Source organism: Amia ocellicauda, chromosome 10, assembly GCF_036373705.1.
Source record: "Amia ocellicauda isolate fAmiCal2 chromosome 10, fAmiCal2.hap1, whole genome shotgun sequence".
NCBI lineage: Eukaryota > Metazoa > Chordata > Actinopteri > Amiiformes > Amiidae > Amia > Amia ocellicauda.
Window position 1 is genome coordinate 36,618,833 of NC_089859.1, and position 14,005 is coordinate 36,632,837.

The 14,005-nt window shown below is 39.1% G+C and overlaps 1 protein-coding gene across 1 annotated transcript in view; it reads left to right on the forward strand.

Annotated features, from left to right (window-relative positions):
• LOC136760567 (sodium/hydrogen exchanger 3-like) overlaps positions 1-11,616 on the forward strand; it is a 53,440-nt gene extending 41,824 nt beyond the window's left edge. Inside the window, exons 11-16 of the mRNA XM_066716020.1 lie at positions 2,272-2,408; positions 3,196-3,325; positions 7,221-7,391; positions 8,733-8,793; positions 9,292-9,393; positions 10,084-11,616. Of these exons, the coding sequence (XP_066572117.1) occupies positions 2,272-2,408; positions 3,196-3,325; positions 7,221-7,391; positions 8,733-8,793; positions 9,292-9,393; positions 10,084-10,337 (855 nt within the window). The 3' untranslated portion in view covers positions 10,338-11,616. The remainder of the gene's footprint in view (positions 1-2,271; positions 2,409-3,195; positions 3,326-7,220; positions 7,392-8,732; positions 8,794-9,291; positions 9,394-10,083) is intronic.
• The last annotated feature ends 2,389 nt before the right edge of the window (positions 11,617-14,005 follow it).

The window sequence follows — 14,005 nt, forward strand, 5'->3', positions numbered from 1 at the left end:
TCCGTGGAGGCAGGGAAACGAGCGTGGCTATGGTGGAATTCACCCGGGGATATTCCACCAAGCCCACTTCTGCCACGCCATGGGTCCTGGCATAAGCCTCCCCCCTCCCACCTAGGGCAGGGGCTGTTGTCCGATGGTCTCAGGTGGCCCTCAGTTCTTCGTGGAGGTCAGGCAGCAGTGGGAGGGCCCGTGTGGGCCGCTGCGAAAGCTGATTCCTGTCCGCAGACCCTGACCTCCGTTGCCGACGGCGCAGCGTCAAGGGACGACCCAGAAGAGGGGGAGGGAGCACGGGGGCGCACGTGGCCATAGTGGTGCGCACCAAGGGCACAGCAGGCAAGGGGGGGTGTAGCAGCTGGTGTAGGTGGAGACGCAAGCATGGGAGGCGTGGCTGTCTCCATCACCTCAACCCTGGAGGAGGAGGTGGAATGGCTCGGGGAGAGGTGGAGATCCAGCGCCCCCGAGGCCCCCCATCACTCGACAGAGTGGGAGACCTTCGGGTGCGGCGGCGATTGCGGTGGTGCCTGGTGGAACAGCGGACCTCCAGGCATGCCGTCGGACCCGGAATTCAAGGCCCAGTCGGTGCCCAGACAGACAGGGCATAGGACCTCCCCACTCCAGGAGGGCAAGGTGCGTTGGCCGCAAGCACCACAGTGGCAGGGGTGAGATCACCGAGCATCCACACGGGCGTGTGCAGGGGAACATGCAGTGGTGTGCCTATCGGGCTCGCCGCTGTAAGTGCGTCTCCACCCGGCAATGTTTATGTAAACGAGGGCACTACACACCAACCAAACGCAACCTTGCTGTTTGCAGGACTGAACGCTGTGTATGCCGAGCACCAGGTGCTGGATACCAGTGTGTGCCGGAGTTTCCAGGGACACCTGTTGACGTGAAGTCCAGTGTCCGAGGGGGCCGAGGGTAGTAGACCACCAGCCATAGCTGGATCTAAAACTAAGGCCTACACGCACAGACGGGGAGGGCTAGCAATGCTTGTTCTCAGTGAACTGAGAGAGCGTGATCTCCCAAAGCCGCAGCTGTGGGCTGTAGTGTGGGCGCAAGCTGGCGGAGGAGCACCTCACGCGGGCGAGATCTCTTACAAGACACTGAGGCTCAGGTCAGGCAGCCGGGCCTCGGATTTTACTGCCGCTGCTAGCGCTCCTGCTTTGGAGGAAAAAGCCCTGGTGACAAAAAACCAACACAGCAAGCAGTCGGAATATATAAGGCACTATATAAACATTAATTTTATTTTTAAAGTGTGCTATTTGTACTGAAACCGAAAGTGCACCGGAGCCCCAGGGCATGGACGGAGTCGGATTAGCTATCAATAATAACTAATAATCACACAAATAGACACAGACAATAATAAACGGTGGTGAACAGCACAGCTGTGAAGCCAACCAACTGAATAATAATTGTTAAATAACAATACGGGTCTAATGCACAAACACACACACAGAGAGCTCACGTTCTCGAGTCCACGCAAAATGGCAAAAGAGGATGAACCTGGACTGATATCATGTTAGAACAGGATGTGGGAAGGGACCTGTTCTGAGTGATGAGTGCAGGGGCCAATGCCAGCTTTGATAGAGTGTTTGATCAGGTTCCTACGGAAGTGCGCATAAACCCTTCCCCCTTGGGCAGTGCTTCCAACTTGAAAGATAACTGCAGTGTACGAGTGCAGCATGTCTCCTATAGTTTGTAATGAACTTTTCTCAAGCCCTGCATATACTATTGCTAGCTTTAGTGAAGCCCATGTTGTAGTGATTTACAACTATCTGAGCACTGCTGGGGTTGGGATGGTTAAGGTAAAGTCAGGTAAAATTAAAACACACCTGGATAAATCACCATCATCATAGCATTCTAGCAGTTGGTAAGAACTGTGTTTAGTGCTTTAATTTGAGCAGGTTAGAGTTATGACATGTCAGCAACAAGGCAATGATTGTAAAGGACTGAATTAAGAGAATATTCTGGGGTGATGCATCTAGTACAAACCATGGTACTTTATATAGTTTAAGTGGAATATATATATTATTAAGAAGTAATTAGACAAACCTAGACAAAACCATGTTCATGCTCAAAAGCTTTGGCTTTTAGTTCTGGTTATTGGCTTTCAGATTTCAACTGCGAATGTGTATGTAGGGATAAAGAAATAGATTTGCATTTTTAATGATATTAGTTTTGTCATCTAATCTCTCCTTTACACAACACATTCTTTTATGTTTGTTTTTTCTAACTAACTAGATTTTTATAGCAAGGTTTAATTTTATGTTTAAGGGTGAGAAAAAAGGATCACTAGCCTTTTTGAGGTCTGACAATGATGCAAATGTGGATTTTGAAAAGAAAATTGGTGCTGCGATTACAGATATAACTCCAAAGGGAACACCTGATGATACTCCTGTATCCACTATTCTGTAAGTATTGGTTTCACAAAATTAAAATTATATTAATTATTCTCCAAATTAGTAAAAAAACACAAAAAGCTGGATAATGTCACAACTATTTAGGGTACTCAGCTAAGATTTAACAAAAGCAAATTTAATAGAATTTTGGACCATTGGGTCATTTATTAAATATATTTTAAAAAAGGGGTGGTAAAGTGAACATCATGAACATAATTTTTATGAATGTCTCAGGAATTATCCACATTACCCAATAACAACAACAGACTAGTTACATTCCAATATTTTGCAAATTATAGATATTGGTAATGCAAAAGGCTGTATTTTCCAGAATCCATTTCCTCTTGAATTATATTGTGGATCTGTACATATCTTCATATTTTGCCTTTTGCCTCTCTCATTTTGTAGATATCACATATTTATTTGGATGTTTCCCTTTGTCTAACATACTTTATAAAACTAAAGTGTTTAAAAATCAATACCCAGGAAATAAAATAATAAAATATACTTTAACCATTTAAGCAATGTTGTAATGTTCCGATTGTAACTGATCCTCATATAAGAATAAAATGCTTTAAAGCTATTACATAGTCATGCACTTGATATATTAAAAAACAGTAGTGAAAGAGTGTTTATAATATATTAAATGTTATTTTAAAAACATTTCCTAATTTTAATATCTTTAAATTGCAATATGCTTTTACAATATTCTTTATGGAATATGTTTCTTTATATTTCTTTGTTGCGTGAATCACATTCTGAAAGGGAATGATCATTTTCTATTACTGTTTTGATTAAGGCGGGATCATGTCAGTTCTGTGTGTCTTGATTTGCAAGCCTTAGAGCAGGGAAGAAACAAATTTGGGGCATTAGAGGACATGGACACTCATCACATACTACAGCAACACCTGTATAGGGCGAGGAAGCAGGTAAGTTACAAGTTATAATAATATTTTATCATTTTAATATTATCTTGCTTAAACATCATTTCATAAACTACTTGCATATACACTCACCTAAAGGATTATTAGGAACACCTGTTCAATTTCTCATTAATGCAATTTTCTAATCAACCAATCACATGGCAGTTGCTTCAATGCATTTAGGGGTGTGGTCCTGGTCAAGACAATCTCCTGAACTCCAAACTGAATGTCTGAATGGGAAAGAAAGGTGATTTAAGCAATTTTGAGCGTGGCATGGTTGTTGGTGCCGGTCTGAGTATTTCACAATCTGCTCAGTTACTGGGATTTTCACGCACAACCATTTCTAGGGTTTACAAAGAATGGTGTGAAATGGGAAAAACATCCAGTATGCGGCAGTCCTGTGGGCGAAAATGCCTTGTTGATGCTAGAGGTCAGAGGAGAATGGGCCGACTGATTCAAGCTGATAGAAGAGCAACTTTGACTGAAATAACCACTCATTACAACCGAGGTATGCAGCAAAGCATTTGTGAAGCCACAACACGTACAACCTTGAGGCGGATGGGCTACAACAGCAGAAGACCCCACCGGGTACCACTCATCTCCACTACAAATAGGAAAAAGAGGCTACAATTTGCACAAGCTCACCAAAATTGGACATTTGAAGACTGGAAAAATGTTGCCTGGTCTGATGAGTCTCGATTTCTGTTGAGACATTCAGATGGTAGAGTCAGAATTTGGCGTAAACAGAATGAGAACATGGATCCATCATGCCTTGTTACCACTGTGCAGGCTGGTGGTGGTGGTGTAATGGTGTGGGGGATGTTTTCTTGGCACACTTTAGGCCCCTTAGTGCCAATTGGGCATCGTTTAAATGCCACGGCCTACCTGAGCATTGTTTCTGACCATGTCCATCCCTTTATGACCACCATGTACCCATCCTCTGATGGCTACTTCCAGCAGGATAATGCACCATGTCACAAATGTCGAATCATTTCAAATTGGTTTCTTGAACATGACAATGAGTTCACTGTACTAAACTGGCCCCCACAGTCACCAGATCTCAACCCAATAGAGCATCTTTGGGATGTGGTGGAACGGGAGCTTCGTGCCCTGGATGTGCATCCCACAAATCTCCATCAACTGCAAGATGCTATCCTATCAATATGGGCCAACATTTCTAAAGAATGCTTTCAGCACCTTGTTGAATCAATGCCACGTAGAATTAAGGCAGTTCTGAAGGCGAAAGGGGGTCAAACACAGTATTAGTATGGTGTTCCTAATAATCCTTTAGGTGAGTGTACATCCAAAGCTGCTTGTAAATACAGTGAGGGAAAAAAGTATTTGATCCCCTGCTGATTTTGTACGTTTACCCACTGACAAAGAAATTATCAGTCTATAATTTTAATGGTAGGTGTATTTTAACAGTGAGAGACAGAATAACAACAAAAAAATCCAGAAAAACGCATTTCAAAAAAGTTATACATTGATTTGCATGTTAATGAGTGAAATTAGTATTTGATCCCCTATCAATCAGCAAGATTTCTGGCTCCCAGGTGTCTATTATACAGGTAACGAGCTGAGATTAGGAGCACTCTCTTAAAGGGAATGCTCCTAATCTCAGCTCGTTACCTGTATTAAAAGACACATGTCCACAGAAGCAATCAATCAATCAGATTCCAAACTCTCCACCATGACCAAGACCAAAGAGCTGTCCAAGGATGTCAGGGACAAGATTGTAGACCTACACAAGGCTGGAATGGGCTACAAGACCATCGCCAAGCAGCTTGGTGAGGTGACAACAGTTGGTGCAATTATTCGAAAATGGAAGAAACACAAAATAACTGTCAGTCTCCCTCGGCCTGGGTTCCATGCAAGATCTCACCTATTGGAGTTTCAATGATCATGAGAACGGTGAAGAATCAGCCCAGAACTACACGGGAGGATCTTGTTAATGATCTCAAGGCAGCTAGGACCATAGTCACCAAGAAAACAATTGGTAACACACTACGCTGAGAAGGACTGAAATCCTGCAGCACCTGCAAGCTCCCCCTGCTCAAGAAAGCACATGTACAGGCCCATCTGAAGTTTGCCAATGAACATCTGAATGATTCAGAGGAGAACTGGGTGAAAGTGTTGTGGTCAGATGAGACCAAAATCGAGCTCTTTGGCATCAACTCAACTCGCCGTGTTTGGAGGAGGAGGAATGACCCCAAGAACACCATCCCCACCGTCAAACATGGAGGTGGAAACATTATGCTTTGGGGGTGTTTTTCTGCTAAGGGGACAGGACAACTGCACCGCATCAAAGGGACGATGGACGGGGCCATGTACCGTCAAATCTTGGGTGAGAACCTTCTTTCCTCAGCCAGGGCATTGAAAATGGGTCGTGGATGGGTATTCCAGCATGACAATGACCCAAAACACACAGCCAAGGCAACAAAGGAGTGGCTCAAGAAGAAGCACATTAAGGTCCTGGAGTGGCCTAGCCAGTCTCCAGACCTTAATCCCATAGAAAATCTGTGGAGGCAGCTGAAGGTTCGAGTTGCCAAACGTCAGCCTCGAAACCTTAATGACTTGGAGAGGATCTGCAAAGAGGAGTGGGTCAAAATCCCTCCTGAGATGTGTGCAAACCTGGTGGCCAACTACAAGAAACGTCTGACCTCTGTGATTGCCAACAAGGGTTTTGCCACCAAGTACTAAGTCGAAGGGGTCAAATACTTAATTCCCTCATTAACATGCAAATCAATTTATAACTTTTTTGAAATGTGTTTTTCTGGATTTTTTTGGTGTTATTCTGTCTCTCACTGTTAAAATACACCTACCATTAAAATGATAGACTGATCATTTCTTTGTCAGTGGGCAAACGTACAAAATCAGCAAGGGATCAAATACTTTTTTCCTTCACTATATTCACTTTGACAGGCTAGTACACATTTTCCTAAAAGAAAGAATGCTCAATAGGTTTTCTTTATTTTCTTATCTCTGAGGATATTGTTCCTTCATGTTTTCAGCTTACCATTTTAGATGAATTATTTTAGACAAAGCTATTACAAAGCTTTAAGATACACTTTGTTTATACTTCATTAATTGAGCACTTAAGCCAAGACCATGCACCAACTGCAAATTATTTCTAAAATGTATATATTAAGGCTTTAATCAGAACTGATTTCAAGGCGTTTTACAAAGTCAAAACAGTTTTGCCAGACTATTAAACAAGTGATTTAAGTGTAGAAATTAAACCAGAATTGCAAATACATTTAGTGAATGCCATAAATAATTAGGCAATTTGCATAATGATGTTATGTTATTGTTTTCAGTGGTACTTTGAGAATGATTAAAGGGTACAGAGAATTGTGAAGGACAAGGGTGTTAAAAGCAAGAATGGTACAAACCTGTATATACTCTATAAGTCTATAAAATATCTGAAAGTGCAATTAATATAGAACTGGAACAAAACGTGTTGTCATAGATTTTTTAGTAAGCATAAAGTAGCAGAGTTCAGAGCTAACTACTGAAAGGTAGACAATAAGTGAGAATATGAAACCATGAAACAAGGGCCTTATTTTAGCAATAATTCATATAATGGAACCAAGTTCCTTTACAAGTGGCTTTAATTTGCTGGTGCGGTAGTAGTTCAGAATCAAACATGAGTTTTTTTTTGTTTTTTTTAAGCCATTTATGAAACTGAGGAGACTGAAAGAAGACAAGTAGTAACACATCTGTTTGAATTAAGTAAAACAATTTCGTTATGATCCAAGTTTTGACTTTGTTCAAACAAAGTTTAGATGAATTACATTAGTGTAATATCAAAATGCTTTAGCTTTTTGGTTTGACACATAATTATTCATAATTTCAAGTACTTGGTTGATTGGGTCTGGGCCTTCTCTTTAATCAACTGCAGCACAGGCACGGGTACAGCAGAAACCGTATCAGCACAAACAAAGATGAACATGAAGTCCAGGAAATTTTCCAGCGCACCATGAGAAGGCGACTAGAGTCATTTAAGTCCACCAAGATGGGGGTCCAAAACAAAAAGATTATTCACAAACCCAAAAAGGATCAAACAAATAAGGTCAGCCATGTTAATGTCCATGCCGATTTTCTACTGCCTTCTATTCCACCGGGCATTACATCTTCACAAACACTGCACAACTAGTTTTACATTTTAATACATACTTATGTAACACCTCAACCCAAAGGTCAGGGCTATAGAAATTTAGTTATCTATGTGTTCTATACACACTCACAGATTTTTTTGATTGGGTTGATATTCACACTTCCCTCAAAATAAAACCCAAGACAGACAAATACAGATACCTTCTTTATTAAAAATCACAACCATGCAAAAGGTGGAGGGCTGGGGGTGCAACGATGCTCTCCCAAACAACCAACAAAATAAACACATACCACACCAATATCACAAACAAAACCTCACACAGTAGAACTATAAACTTATAGTATAACCAAGTAAAACCCTATGAACAACAAATGGTCGATAATAAATATACCTAATTAATAACAATAGAATAAGTTTACAATAGTCTGTTTGTGGTAAAAGTATATTAAAATGAGTTTATTAAAAAAAAAAAAACTTCAATTATCCTTAATATTGCACTACCCCAAATAGCAATAAATAAATCATCAGGGAGATGGAGGGAGGAACTAGGAGGACCACAACAACTGGCCGCCCTGCCGTGTATTGGTTAATCTCTACAAAAGAAACAGTGATATGAAACTTAGTTTTCCACTAGTGCTTTGTGCAAAATAGCAATATAAACGTTTGGTCTTGCTACCACCAGTTCTATTACCATATCATTCACAAATAAAATCACTCTTTCCTTTCTACAAACTTTGCTGAACCGCAGCCTATATAACAAAATTAGCCCCTTAATTGCTTACAATTAGTTCTGCATGTGTAAATAATTAGTGAGCAGGATACCACTCAGGTGTTGCAATTAATCAGTTTAAATCAGGAGAAACTGATACATTGATTTATAAACAATAAATAAATGTAAAATACAAACCCCACATAAAACGCTTTACACTTAGTTGAGATAACCCATAGTTGCAGCATTTGCATCTGTTTTATGTTTCCTCACATAATTCTCCAAATAATCGCATCATTCCTAGCGGCTACTTGGCATCAAAGTATAATGGCACACACTCAGGGTTTGTTTCACACACAGAGATTAAAACTAGTCATGGACAATATTATTTTAGGTATGGTAGTTGATTGGTGCTAATCAAGGTCTGTGAAACCAACTGTCAGTTCATTATTTGAAAACTGACATTTATCATATAGAACATCAGATCACATTCTCTAACCATCATTACCAAGAAAGTGTCTTGCACAAGTCAACCAGGCTCCAATCACAGCTTTAATTCACCATTTTCCTTTTTTTTTTCTCCCAAGATGGCGAATGGCAAACCTCCACTTAAGACTGTAAATTTGAAATACTCTTTCCAAGATAAAGGTAATGCACACCTGACTGGTTGAGACAGTTAGAAACCCATGTATAATATGCATTCATACCTTGGATTCAAACTATCACATAAATGTTTGTACACTCCTCAAAGTCTATAATAGTCAAACTACCATAACAGACTAATTTATACAATAAGCCTGTTACACCCATAGCATAGTCTTTTGTTTGTTCTGCCCTTCACTTGCTTCACTTACACACACATCTAGAGAGAAGGTTGCCATGAATACCACTGAAGGCACCCAATCACCTTTCCTTTCACTTGCATGTGACATAACGAGCTATATGGGGGTCAGAGAAAGTCCAAAGGCTTAATTAAGAGTGACATACAACAAATGATTAGCTGAAAGATAAGTATATACTTGGAGATCACAAAAAAGTACAAAGACTCTTTTTTTTGCTAGAGCAAAATGTGAGAATGTAAGAAATGCCTTAAAAATGTTGCATGCAATTTGATATATATATTTTTATTCACATATTTGCTTTCAGATTTTGAGTTCTCTGATGCAGAAAACACTTATGAACATGGAGGTGCTATTAGTTTCCTGGCTTCTGCACCTATGCCGACTGTCAATGAGGATTATAGCACAGGTAAATACAATGTTCATACAGTTATTCATATTGTAGGCGGAGAGCACTGAGTAATCGATTTGTCATTGCTACTTGTACTTCTCATGTCTGTCAAACAGTAGCATGGGTGTAATGGGGGGCACTCCTCTCTGTATACTCATATGGCTGTACCATAATAATTTGCAAGAGACAAGTTAAATCAACCTTTTTATTTTTTAATTACACATAGTCCTGGAACAAATCAAAACTGTGATTTAGCCACCAATATTAAATTACAATTCTGATACATACAAGTGGTCCTTTTTTGCCTTTAAACACATCTCTAATGTCACCTTTTGAAATGTGATTGATCTATTATTGTAATACTAAGTGGTTCAATGGCTTTAGTGCTATGAATCAACAGCAAACTGTGAATTTGTTACAAAAGCACAACTGGATCAGCTAAGCAGAAAAAGCAAATAAATATATTTTTAATCTTTTAATCTAGTTAATTAATCCTATATTATCCACTATTTCTCAAGACTAATAGCACTCAAAATAGTACTTTGTTTTCACTGATTTTCTATCTGTCCTTGGTTATCCCTAAAATTATTTTTCTAAGTTGCCATAAAGTACTGTTTTAAATTTGCAATGTATTTCAGGTCATGGTTTGAGAATTTTTACTAATTAGTCTTTGCAAGCATTTTTATTGCATATGATTGTCCCACTCAGGCATTGAAAACCCAGCATTTATGCTGGATGAGGAACTACCAGCTCCTCTGAGGACTCCACCATGGATCGCCAGTGATGATACTGTTGTGCCCTCACAGAGAGCTCGTATACAGCTGCCCTGCTCCCCCAATAACTTCCGCAGACTCACTCCTCTGACACTCAGCACAAGATCCACAGACTCCTTTCTGCTAGCTGATATTCCTTTTCCTGATGAGCATCCTCACTCCTTTCTGCCCAAAGGGACAAATCTCTAATTCTTTACTGGGTATGTTTTTAATAATATAGAAAAGCATGTCCATATGTACAAGCAGGAAATAATTTACTACTTCATCATAATTGCTGAAACAACATTTTTTTCATCTGTATATGCCTTTAATATATCAGCTCAAATAGAAAATGGGAATCCACGAAAAAAAAAAAAATCTGAAGGTTTCAAGTTCTGTCAGTTTGATTTATCAGTAGGCATCCAGTGATTTAATGTTAAGAGTAGATACAGTTTATAATTTTTACTACAGAATGGTTGCTCACACTGTGATTATTTTAATTAATAAATGACAAGGCTTTCCACAATAAAATTTCAAACCAAAATATTATAACGTAATATGTGTCCCACACATAGTCACATGTTTGCCATGCTGCAGGACATATATCAAATTGGAATAAGAAAAAGCCACACAAAAAATTATAAATTGGCAAGACATGACCTACCTCATCTAAATCCATGTTGACTGTCTCCAAGAATACAGTTTCCATTTAGATGTTCCTCAAATTTTTATTTTATGATAACTGTAGTAGTAAACAACATGTTAGTAAAGGGGTCAGACCCAAATCCCACCCAAGCATGTATAAATACCACTTTAGGTAGCATGATGATACTTTGTACTGCTTGTAAAGTTTGATGGTACAAACCATCATACACAACTGTACTACTACTGTGCCTCAAGCCCCAGCATCCTCCTCACTGTCCTATTTTGCCCTTTTACTCTTGTTCCTTCAGGCTTTTACTCTTCTGTCATTTCTTCTCTTCTATCTCTGCTGACATTATACCCAGCACAGGCATTGTACATCACCTTGTGCCATTGGCCCCAGCTTCCTTTTCCTGACACTATTACTTTTTTATATAAAAAAATAGGTGATCACCAGGATGTGATTATGTATGGGTGTATCACACTGAATCTAAATTGCTTCTCTGCTCATGAAACTGAATTAAAAACACACCTGCTTGTAATAATAATAATAATAATAATAATAATAATAATAATAATAATAATAATGTAATGTTTACATTTATAAACTGTAATTTCCCTGCAGCATGCACATTTTTGTAATCATATTGAATAATTTTGGGATCTTGACAAGTAAACAAAGGTATTCATATAATACTACATAGAGGTTTATAGAAATCCTTTCATTCTTTCACTTTAAATTGCCAATAAGTTTACTGTATCATTTGTATTTGCATCTGTTTTCACTCCACTGCATGTAGAACTGATGTTCTTGCTCTTAGATAAACTTACTCTTATTTGGACTGAAGTTGTGTATTGTATTCTCTTGCTCTTACTGTACTACATTCCCTGAAATGTGTATATTTTGTGACAACATGAGTTGCCCAGTGTAAGGGCACATGCTAATGTAACCCTTCTTCTCGGTTCGTTGGAAAATAATGCAGCAGACATGGCTTCGCTTGAGCTCAAAAGTTTACTGAGGAAAAGACATGAGAATAAACCATCAGAGGGATGCGATGACTTCAGTCTTCAATTCCATATACAAAACTATAATTTAAAATATGAAGATAAATCCTAAATAAATACATATAGTAACATCCTGGGGAGTTTTGAGGTACAAACCCAGTCTCCTGCACCACAATGCAATAGATTACATTATAATATATATATATATATATATATATATATATATATATATATATATATATATATATATATATATAGTGGGCTCCAAAATTACTGGCACCACTGACTGGCAATGCACAAACAATACTTTAAAAAATATAAACAATATAATTATAGAGATAAACTCAAAATACCAACATGTGAGAAATACTGTACTATATTAATGTTCCAATGGAACCCACCAAAATCATTTATTAATTTAATTAAAAATCAATGTCCTCCAAATCAAGGTTTCACAATTAATGGCAGCCTTAAAGATTATTATCAATAACATCTATCAAAATTAAACCAGGAATTATATTCCACTTATTTAATTAGAGTAATGGATATTGCTGTACCTCTTCTCGTCATCCACGCTGTTTGTTATTTGGGACGTGCATATACTGTGCGTGTTTCCACGTGAGTTGACGTCACTTCTGATTGGTAAGATTCTTTCCAGTCGTGGCGAAAAAATCTAGAAAGTAGACTGTTTAAATCTTAGCAATGGTAAGTGTGGAGCTCCTATTGAAATACAGGCAGATGTACGATTTCCGCTCGCGTCCAGTGTGAACCACCAACAGACTTTGTCATGTCTTACGCAGGACGAGCGCTTTAGAAGGATGCCATTCTTACTAATTTTATGAAACTGTTAAGGTCGGATACATGAACCAAATTAGGGAGAGTGTAGGCTAATCTCTGTCCAGGCCCGGCGGCAGGATTAACTCACAAGGGGGCATCAGAAATTACTGAGGGGGCACAACTATTTTCGGTCGATGATAACACAGGATGTACAATAATCGATATTACAATTACACACAATGTTTTTGCATACCTCTCAAGTTTTCAAAACGACAATACATGAGATCTGTCACATTAAAAAAATGCGGTGACAGATATCGTTGCCACCGGCAAAAGCAGGAGCCAGAGGGGGGGTGGGCACAAAATGGTTGGGGCAAATGCTTAAGATTTTAGGCGCAATGCGTGTGACTTGAGAGCTATACCTGCCACAAGGATACAGGTTACTGCACCGCTTTACAACATGGACAATTCATAACCGGCTCAAACAAAACGTTACAATGCTACACAGCTACATGCACAATACCCATCGATCCAATGCAACACAAAACAGCTGCTAATTACCAAAATAACACTTTCCCATGCCAATAAAATGCATTTCCAATCGCGGAAAGCAAACAATACTATCCACTTCACTACCACGACTTATCGATGCACTAATCACCCTCCATAGTGTACACATGAGCTTTCAGATCAGTTCTCACTTCTCGGCCGTGCGCTCTGAGCAGGTGTCCATGTCCTTCTAATTCTAACTAGTCAAACTCACCGTCGCAGTTTTTCAACGTAATTGTGAGCACTGCTAAACTATTCATTTTGCATACCCATTATTAACGTTAGATATATTTTTTCATGCAGCTGCGCTTCGTTGTGAAAACTTTGAAAGCAAACCTAAATGGTCAACTTGACCTCGACTTTCTACTGTGTGAAGGCCAATTAAAATACGTTTTTTTCCCAAATGATACAGTGTGTGTGACTGACGAATGAATGGTGCTGTGGAATTGCAGAATGAAGCATATAGCCAGTTTAATATTAATATGAATGACCTACGGGAAGTGAGTAACAGTAACGGAGTCATCTGTGGGAAATGTAGTGGAGTAAAAAGTACATTATTTTGTTCATGAATGTAGTGGAGTAAAAGTAAAAGTAGCCTCCAATAATAAATACTTAAGTAAAGTACAAATACTTGAAAAACGTACTTAAGTACAGTTACTTTACAACCCTGACCAGGGGTAGTGTAAGTAGTATGCCAGGAAACAATTTTTCAATTGTTTGTAAGGGCCTGAATGCCACTGACCACCACAATGCCAACATCTTAATGCACACGCATTCTCCAAAGAGTGTGCGCAGTTTGCACTCTGCTGTAACCTACAATGCATTGCCCCAAATAAAATAATTTGTATGTAATCGAACGTGCATAAAATGCTTTTTTTTTTTAATGATTTTCGTGACTTTTCTGA